The sequence below is a fragment of the Mytilus galloprovincialis genome, chromosome 10 (genome assembly GCF_965363235.1).
Source record: "Mytilus galloprovincialis chromosome 10, xbMytGall1.hap1.1, whole genome shotgun sequence".
Classification (NCBI taxonomy): Eukaryota; Metazoa; Mollusca; class Bivalvia; order Mytilida; family Mytilidae; genus Mytilus; species Mytilus galloprovincialis.
In genome coordinates this window covers 7,741,092-7,751,928 of record NC_134847.1, presented here as the reverse complement: position 1 = coordinate 7,751,928, position 10,837 = coordinate 7,741,092, and the positions used below count along the sequence as shown (strand labels likewise).

The window sequence follows — 10,837 nt, the reverse complement described above, 5'->3', positions numbered from 1 at the left end:
ATTTTCAACTATAGAACGAGATGTGGTATTAATTTCCATGAGACAAACAATTACAGCAATTGCAAGGTTTTAGTATAATTTACTTAGGGTTATTGTAAACACAAAGGGTTGTATATAGTTGAAACATTGTTAGATAAAACTCCTTGGCAAAATGAACATATCAGCTTTTACTTGCAGTGGTTTTTTTTAATTTCTGTACATCCATGTAAAACTCATAAAATATCAACATTTAACAAACAGCTTTAACTGCTTATATCTGCTATAGCTTTATTAAGTTAGGAGCACACATTGACCCTTCTTAGCAAATCATTTGCATTCATTTATTTCCGTGGTTTTTTTTTTATAGAGGCAATGGGGTTGGTAGCTGCATGGCCATGGATTTCTGTTTTTTAATTTTTATTGTGTGTTTTACTTTTATGGCAAATAATCTGGTTATATATATATATATGTGTAAAAGGGGAGGTTTGTATTTGGCACAAACAAAAAATTAAAGGTACCCATGATTTTGATAATACTGTAGTCTATGTGGACCATGCCAATGTGTTGTTGGTTGTTTCCTCTGTTTGTACAACTTTTGTTAGAGGAACTGTTGGTTATTTAATTCCTGATTTCCTATTCAGGTGTTATTATATCGGCAATGTTAAGCAAATGACAGTAAGAGAGACAATGATTACTATTACTAAAACGTATATATATAACTAGATATAGGAAGATGTGGTGTGAGTGCCAATGAGACAACTCTCCATCCAAATAACAATTTAAAAAGTAAACCATTATAGGTCAAAGTACGGCCTTCAACACGGAGCCTTGGCTCACACCCAAACAACAAGCTATAAAGGGCCCCAAAATTACTAGTGTAAAACCATTCAAACGGGAAAACCAACGGTCTAATCTATATAAACAAAACGAAACTGACATGGAATGAATTACAAAAACCTCACAAGCCTTCTGGTTAGTCAAAATGCAGAAGTACAGTTTGGCAGATAAGATACACACAATCTAAACATGTATCTTTTTTTTTACAATATTTTGGATCACACCAAGTAATCTGTCCTATATCTTTTGTCACTATATATTTACACAAAAGAAGACCTTTTGGGATCAAAATATCATATGACTATGGCCTTTTATTCTATGAAATATCATCTGTATCAAACCTTTTGTCATCTTTTTTTCTTCTGGTAAATGAACTTTTGTTATCTTTTGAAAAAAAAAGATTATATTTTACATACAAAAGGTTATATTTTGTCATCCACCTTTCAAACACATTTTAGCTATTTAAAGATCGACTTTTAAACACCTTTTGTGAAAACAAAAGTGGGCCATTTCGACTATCTTTTGAAGTAAAAAAGGTATACAAAAAGATGATCTTTTAGATCTTTTGGATTTTTTAAAAATGTATTAAAAAGTCATCAAAATATAGTCAAAATTGGGTCTTTTAGTCATCTTTTGGATATCTCAAAAGATATTTTTTCATGCAGTGTAAATTGATAGCGTCATATGTTAAAACAGCAAATCAAATCGGTATATATCATTTAATTTGTACGGTCCGGATGACCCTTTAACCCAAAATTTTGCATGGTCAATAACTATTACTTAATTCTTTTTTAGTTTTTGTGTTTCCTTCTTCTCTATAAGGCCAAACATGATTAAGAGGTTCTCTTCTACAATTATAGTCCCCAAGGGTGACTGGGGAATAGAAATATGGTCACTTGGTCTTCTCCCGACCGGCAGTAAAACGCTTACCGAAGTGGGGCGTCCGTATGGCTGTGCGGGATGTACTAAGTTCGCAGTCACGTCCGGTCAGAATGGGGACGTTGAATCCGATGTCTCGTGTAAAGAGAGTGCCACGCTCTTTGCATGTTAAGAATCCTTGCAATAACTCTTTGAAGGTCCGTAGGTGGCCTGTTGCAAGGCATAATTACTGTCCCTTTCCAGTGGCAGTCCAAATTTCCCCGACCTTTTATGACAGGACCTACCAATTGTATTTATTGTGAACTTGTTCTCGTCCTGCATATGCATGAAATATTTGCCACTGGACGTTAAGCAACCAACAATCAATCAATCAATCAACAATTATATATATAGTTATTTGACTGGTTGTTCTAAACAAATTTTTCCAATCAATCATACGTTTTAAATATCTTCCGCACATTTCACACACTTCCATTTTAAGAATATTTATCAACTGTAAAAAACTGTTTAGTTACTATACAAAGATTTTATTATTTATAAAACTTCTTAGTACAATGTAGTGTTCAATATTATTTACTTATTGCGATAATTATCGTGTATATTTCACGTTTCATTCCCGATCTGATATCATTTTAAATGCGGGGACGCGTAGCTTACGAATGCCAATTTGACTTTTTGTCCCCGTATGCGAGGTCGCTGATGCAGACAGTGTCAATCGTACATGGTTAGGACTGTTAGTGTACACATTGTAGGTCAGTTTTTTTTCCAGGCACTCCGACTTCCTTCATCAATAAAAACTGGCCGTGACGGAATAGCCCAAAAGCGGTGCTAAAAATGGCGTTCAAAGATAAACAAATAAACAAATAAATCTTTTATGAACGTCGACAATAAACTTTATATTTAAATTAATAACATAATTAAATTTAAAGGCTACAGTTTATTTATCCCCTCTACCCTAGTTTTTTTTAACACTTATCTTACTTTTCAATGACAACACATGACATGTCTTGTATCTTGAAATTGGACATGTGTTGGTGTCAATAAAACCAGTTTCTCAGTTCAGTGAAAACGAAAAAAAATCAATAAAAATTATAATGACGTCGTGAAAAATTATGTTAATCGAGAAAATTGTGCAAACTTATTAAAAATATAGGTTGAAACTTGTGATGACGTTGAAAAAAGATGAAAATCGCGAAAATGCCGATGTGTCACAATATATTTTAGAATTAAATGTGGCTTAATTGACTATTAAAACGTTTACATGTATAATCACTTAATATACTTTTATTTAATAGAAGCCTTAATAATGATAAGTACAACGCTATTAATTCACTCTATTAACTAATTAACTAATAGTGAATTAGATATTAAATAGTCTAGATTATTTACTGTGCAGCCCAGTCAATAACGCATTTTTAGACTTCATAAGAACATGAATCAAAACAATTGCATGTTAGATATAATCAATAATGAATTCGATGACGAAACTATACTTACTTATATTAAAAGATCACAAACTGTATCGTCAAAGTGTACAACAAATACTATTAAAAACACCTTGATTAAATCTAAACAAAGACATCTTAAAAGGTAGAAATTGACAGATTGTTGTTGTGTTGCAAAGTGAAAGTAAATAAAGAAAATATCTAACTAACCATAATCTTGCCGACAGGGTAATTCTCTTTTTGCAGCTTTGACATTTAATTCTTTATAAATGAAAGGATTTTCCTCCTCTAAAATAGATTTTAGTTTCAAAAACATCGATTTTCCATCGATCCGTCTAATAATATTTCTTAATGTTGAGTACACTTTTTCACGTCTAGGCTTGTCTCTAATAATATCTTTCCTGTCCTCATCGACCAATCCAGCGATGTAAAGTTTGTCAATCATGTCTTTAGGATCGAAGTTGTCTTTCAAATATGTCCATTTACAAACTATAGAAATTCGACAGTCATTCCTGTCGACAATTATCTTTTGAAGTTCCTCATCAGCTGTTTGAATAGATATATATGCATTATATCAAATCGAAATAAGATATAATTTTGAATTTGAAAGTTAAATTACTATTATCATAATGTATTAATACAGTGTAAATGTTTAAATACATCTAAAAAAAAACCATAGACTGCATTTATTTACGATTATACAAAATAAAATAACAATTTCTGAATCAGAAGCATTGCAACTTTCTCATTTAGAAGAAGCTTCCATCGGTTAGCATCACCTGTCATCTTTAAAAATAACAGAACCTATGCGTAGGTAGACATACTAAGGTTATCATTTTGTTTCTGTTCGTTTGTAAAAATATCTGTTTGCTTGCGATGTCTTTTGTAAAAGCGTAATCTGAAGATGAAATTATCGATTTTGGAGAACTTATAATTGTCAGTCACAGTAGTATCTGAACATACTTGTAATTAAACTGTGTGTTTCATAATAATTTACTTAGATTTATTTACTTTGAAATCATAGTCAATGCTTTTCGTCAAATCTGTGCAGATAGATAAGTTCAAGCGACATAAATCCGGTAAATGTTTAGAATTACAGAAGCAAATGTACAGTTATAAATGATTTTATTTTGTTTTTATCAATTTTTGGAAGTGAAACACATGTTTACAAAAAAGAGTATCTACAGTGCAGTTACCGATTAAATCTCTTCATAGTTAATTGTATATTAATTAGTATTTTTTTTCTGCTTTGTTTTTTAAAAATTCGATTCCCCTGCTAATGAAAATGAAACAATCATCATATTATTTTGATATACTGTAAAATACTGGACAACGGTTCTATCGATGAACTGAAGTGCACTTGATTGTACTTAGCTGTATTTAATTAAACGCTAAGTGTTTTTTGTCACCAGAACCAGTATTGACTAAAACTTAGTCGATCGCGATGGTTAATTTACTGAACATGAAATGAACAACGTAATGAACAACGTTAACGGAAAAAGATCTTGAAATTTTTCTTTGCGGTATTTTTATGCAGTTTTTAAACCGGTCGCAAGAAATGTAAAATCAGTTAAAATCAACATTCTATTGACAGGAACTCCAAAAAAGTTGAATAGACTAATTGTGCTCTGTAACTTTTTCTATTATTGCTATAGTAAACAAATATAAGTCAACATTGCAGTTTATTCCTTATGTTGTAATTGTAGACATGTCGATCGTTTTCGTTCCTTGACGGACGAATATTACACAGTTTAAGTCAATATCTTACAGATGACTAATTCTAACTTTGGTTCAACACCATCAAGAAGTTGCAGAGGAATATTTAAAAAAAAAAACGTTTATAGACGTCGAACAATGAACTACGGGCGACCAACTGATGCAAATAGATAACAGAAGCAAACCAAATTCATTTTGTAACTTAACTCCTACAATAAATTATCTAATCGATTTCTTGCAGTTATAGATAGTCTATTTTTTTCATGTTTACAGTCTCTTTTATATATAGTTGGATTTGAGATAATAGGCAGATATTTGGAAATAAATCGAAACTCCTGTTGACATATGATGTGTTGGATTTTTACATTCTGAGCATTGCCCATCAAATTATTCTCTTTTATAATTCATAATTTTAAATATGTTAAACCATTCTTTTTTTAAACCAAGGAGGCTATACAGTTTAAAGTAGTAAAACTGTGTTTACGACTACAACAACAGATGACAACTGAGGGTCAATTGAGTGTATAATAAAGTTACCAGTAAATTTTGAATTGCCATTGAGTAAATCACTATCCATTAACTTTGCCAAACACTTTAACACTTTGCTGTCAATTTCTTTAAAGCTATAAATCAAACACTTCATTGATCCTTTCGCTATATAAGCTTGCTGCTGAATTATTTCTAAAAAAGTAAATGCCATCTGTTCTCTGATATTTTCTTTGTTCCTCAGCTCTTCATGATCTACAAGTGAAATGATGAATTGCACCAGAAAGCTGTCTATATAATCTTTAGGGTACAACTCTTTTTCTATCAATTCTCTATTTTCTCTAAAACGATGTTCGGCCATTCCTGTTGGATAGAAAAAAAAAATGATTTATTAAAAAGTGATTCGAAACGACTAAAAGAAACTTTCTATATATATATATATATTTATATGTAAGAAAATTATTAAAAGATAAAAACAGTTTCAATGCATCACTTTTATTAGTACTTTCGGTCTTATTGCATTATTTGTTATAGCATTTTCTGAAATCATTTACCTTGAATTGTTACTCCGTTACGCAAAAATCGCAATAATAAATGCCCACAAAAAAGTCTGAATTTGTAAAGGTAACAAAGGGTTAACTGTTATAAGAATAAATCACAATGTAGGATGAAATACAACGGAAAATGAAAAATGTCGTACTCCAGCTAAAATATATAAACTTTTGCTATTTTTATTCAAATTAAAAACAAAAAACAAAAAACTCATTTTCTGTTATGCATTTCTCAAAATATATTATTAATAATGATTTGGCTTTCAAGAAGAAAGTTATTTTCAGAAAGACAACTTACTTAGAATTAGTAGATATGGAGTGATTGGCATTGAGACAACATTCACAAAAAGAGATCAACTGACGTTGGCATTTATATGTCATCGTAGTGCTTTCTATCAAAGAAGGAGACCAAAGAAATAAAAATTAATTTGGTAAGCCTACTGTAAGGTATTTACAAAGTAAATGAGTTTTAAACTGGGAAGGTCCACAATCTGAAATCCCTTATTAAAAAGTTCAGGGTCACTACCATTGTTCGGTTTGACCGCTATGAAATATCTACATTACAGAAAAGTATTAAATGCTCAAAATGTCTTTTTGTTTTCTCTTATCAGAGCTGATTATTCTTTCATAGCACCTGCATCCATCCCAGTTAATTGAGCACATGTTCCGTGTTCTCTACTTTCCTGTGTTTCATTCTATTAAATGAAAAAAAAAGGATTGATGTGTCAATTTATGACACAAAACAATATTCGCACATAAAAAAGAAATGAATGGGTCATTATCCCTAATGGTCCTTGAGATGAGTAACACAGATTTATGACTCTCATTACAAAAATAGTCTGCCATACAATTGTGGAAGCTGTGATTTTGAGAATTGACATAAATGAATTAGGAGTGGTGTTTTATAGAGCTGATATATCTTCACTATCTTTCGGGGTTGGGCACTTGACTGGAAAATGACACACTTGTCACTCAAAAAATTGTATCACACATGCGCAAGTGTATCAGCATCAAAATGGCCCATCATACATATCAGAATGTACGATATGGCCTGAGCAACATAAGAAAACATAAGAAAACCTTAACACTATCGCCTATGGAGAATCTATAACGCATATTACCCTTGTGACCTTAATTTCAAAGGTGATGGAGTGTTTCATAGCTCAGTGACCACAATTTAGGATGATAGCTGCTGAAATTAAGGTCAGTTATACTCTATTAGTGCTAATTAATTAAAACAATACAAAATGGCTCCAAAATTTTTGGATTTTTACAAAAAAATATACTAATATTTCGTTGTTAAATAGCATTAATGCAGAAAATGTGTCGTATTATATCTGGACACGGGCCATTCAGAGGGAAAACAAATATTCTAGGGATACTGTAAATAAGGCTTATCCAAATGAAAAAAAGGAAACAAATTAATGTTGCACGCTTGGCAAAAATGTTGCAGGTAAACACAATTGGCATTGATAGATATGTACATGCCTCGCACTTCTGCAATTATGCCTTGTGTGTTAATTTGTGAGCCCGATGATTTAAAAAACCACCGTAAGGTCTATGTAATTTCACAAAAATACCCCACTTATGAAATGCATGACACAACATATGCTAACTGCATGGTGCATCTTAAACCGTAGTTTATTCTATTTTTAATGCTAAAATTTAAGTCTCCCAGATGACAATTACTATGGAACTAAAGTTCCAAATCCTTCAGGCAAAGTTGGCTTTAGATGAATTTGACTATTAATTTTAGGTATTTTTGACATATAGCTCTTCAATGATTTTCGGTACTTATTCATCTTCGGATTTCAAATGTTTGGCTTTGAGCGTTCCTGATGAAGGTAAATTCAGAAAAGCGCTTCGGACGCTAGAAAACGTGTTGTTTTCAATTTTTTGCACATTTGAATCATTTACTCAAAAACTAATTTCTTACACTGCTTAACAAATGGGATAAAAACCCTCCCTCTAAGACTTCAAAAGTAGTAAAAGAGCTAACAGAACTGAAAAAAATGCAAATGGAAGTAAAATATAAATATGATTTGATTTTATTGTATTTCCTTATATGAGACAATATCTGAAAAAGTCTAATTTCCATGTCCCTCACTTCACCAACAATTATTTTTTTATTCAACCATCTTTTTTGAAAATTTTAATATTCAGTATAAACTAAATTATATAATGCACCAACTCCTGTCAATTAAACACTCATTCTTATATTTCTTCCAATAAAATATTGTAATTTAAATGTTCAACCCCCCCCTCCTAAATTCATGTTGTCCCCTGTGTTTTTTGAAAACTAAATCATTCAAATAATATCCAAATTATTTAAACAGGCGTCCGATTCTCACATATATGATATAGTATTTAATAAACTTGCCCCTAATTTGTCTTTTTATATCATAACTATAGCATGTAATAAAATTTTGCAAATTTTAAGAGAAAAACAATTTGTCCCCAGGGGTGATTTCCCTCCTGTTACCACTGGTTTTTTTTACCTGTGGAAACGTTTACAAGACCAAGAGTTATTTTCCCATTATGTATTGTGAAGAGCATCATTTCCTGAATGTATTAGTACAAAGAAATAGTTGGAAAGGCGGCCAGGTTTGAAAATTCATGCCCATCCAAGGTAAGAATTTATAGAAAAATACTTATTGGTGTTCTATCCTGTTATAGCCTTTTTTTTACACTTTCTGAGAATATTTTTAAGTGTGCACCACAACATTAAGTGTGTATTTATATCATCTTTTTAAAAGTTATATGTCACAGGAAATACACTTACATTTAATGTGATAAAAACTATCGCGTAATTCCTTTCTGTTACGTATGTCATGTTACCTGATCAAAAGTAACAGCATAACCATCATCAGTAACAGGAAGGATGTTCAAGACAATTTCACTGAAGAATCGAACAGTTAATCTACTATATGCCAACCATTTCATTTAATATAAGTTATCACCACCATATCAAATAAATTTCAAAATAATATACAGTATATTGAATAAAAAAATAGGTTTTTTGCTTTTGATAACAGCAGAGAACATTGTGCAATTCTAGTATAGTAGATAGTAACAGAAAGGAATTTATTTTAGAATTTTTCATTACCTAGGCAGATTTTTCATCTTGCAAATACAGTTTCAAAGGATAAATGACATTGTTTGCTGTTATCTTCCAATTGTGACCAATCTAAAATGATTTATTTTTCTTAAACTTTAAAATAAAGCAGAAAAATCCTTTCTGTTACCAACTCTGTCCTGGTACCGTTGTCCTGTTACTCAAGATTCTTTCATGTTACCGACATATCTGACTATATTTAAGTATATTTCTAAACCTTTTGTATTGCAAATGCTAAAATCAACAATTGGCATTTGATAAACTATTGCAGGATATACTAGTAAACCACAAATAGTGTTTTAAACTTATTCCTTATTCCTATTAGAAACCTTTTAAAATTGATTCACCTTGGTAACAGGAAAGAACTGGATTTTTTTTGTACCATTTTTTAAATTGCCATTGTTTTCTTATTAAACAATTATTTGAATTACAGGCAACAGTTCCTAGATCCCCAATGTGTGTTCCTCGATTTGTGCTATTAAAATACCGGGTCTAATGATTTTTTTTTGTTTTTTTCTTATTGCCAAAAACTAGACTTTTTCAGATATTGTCTCATATGTTTTATAAATGAATGTGTGCATGGTAGGAAAAGTGTTTTCTTTATGCAATAAATGTGTATTAATTTGCATGTATGATGATGTGTGTAGTATGTTTTAATGATCCCATCTAATATAAATAACTAAAAACAACATATTACTAAAAAAGATTTTGATTTATCATTACAATAATTTATATAAAATTTATTAATCCCTTTAATCATGTAATCATTTAATATAAATCAATAGATAAATTGATACATGTTGTAGTATTTCCTGAAATAGTTAAAAGGAGAAATAGAACCGGTGACCTTATCAATCTGGCCAAAAACTACAACCAGGCTGTGGAACAAACTCTTTATCTTATTAAACTTTGGTTCTTACTGATGTTTTTATTTTTGTATGCGTGATTTCGCTTACTTTAATAGGCAAAAAAATAATAGCGTGCCTTTGACGAGTCTGTAACCATTGATATTTTACTTTTTAACTTTTTTAATATGCACAATCACATATTGCAAGTTTGCGTATTTTTTCAGAGCTAATGCAGCACGTGACTTTTTACCCGTTGTGCAGCCAACAACTTTCAGAGTTTTTACCAAGGCAACATCTCTATTATCATTTACTTTCAAGTCTGCTGCAAATGCACGACCTATAGCATTGCGGAAGAAATTCTTATTTTGAGTAGGTATGTGGAAATGGTTATATTTACAGACTCACAATTATTAGTTTACTAAAAATTGCATTTGGTCTAACGCATTCTGAAAGAGTTTCATCTCTAGCAACAATTATTATTAGTATTTTATCTCTGCCAGTTTATATCAGAGACCCATTTAGCAAGCCATGACTATTTAAGTTTATAGAGTTATACCACTATCTTGTTTTTTTTTATCCAAATAGTAATTAAACACTTTATATGGACGAAGGAGTTTCACTGTAGGAGCACCTCTGGTATCGGTCGCCCCTCTTTTACTGAAGAACAGATATATTCAACCGAAGGTGCCTTATATATCTCACCTTTTCTATCCAGGTTTCAAACATTTTCAATCAAATATAAGTTTTTTTGTGTATAAGGGTATCAAATTATTTATTGGACATGATATTTTTTCTTAGATAACATACCGTATAGCGGGTTATTTTCGCGGGTGTAAATGTTCGCTTATTTTCGCGGATAGAACAAAATCGCCAAAAACAGAATTATTTTCATTTACCTCTATTAATATGACGTAATTGTTTCAAAGTTGAGGTTTTTCCAAAATTGTTTAACGTTTCACAACTAAGTATTTAAATTGTATC

General features: G+C 31.0%; 1 protein-coding gene across 1 annotated transcript in view; it reads right to left on the bottom strand.

The window, feature by feature from the left end:
- Positions 1-10,837, bottom strand: part of LOC143048848 (uncharacterized) — a 123,742-nt gene that overhangs the window by 67,645 nt on the left and 45,260 nt on the right. The window contains exons 14-15 of the mRNA XM_076222717.1: positions 5,394-5,705; positions 3,351-3,686 (exon numbers count right to left, since the gene is read on the bottom strand). Of these exons, the coding sequence (XP_076078832.1) occupies positions 3,351-3,686; positions 5,394-5,705 (648 nt within the window). The remainder of the gene's footprint in view (positions 1-3,350; positions 3,687-5,393; positions 5,706-10,837) is intronic.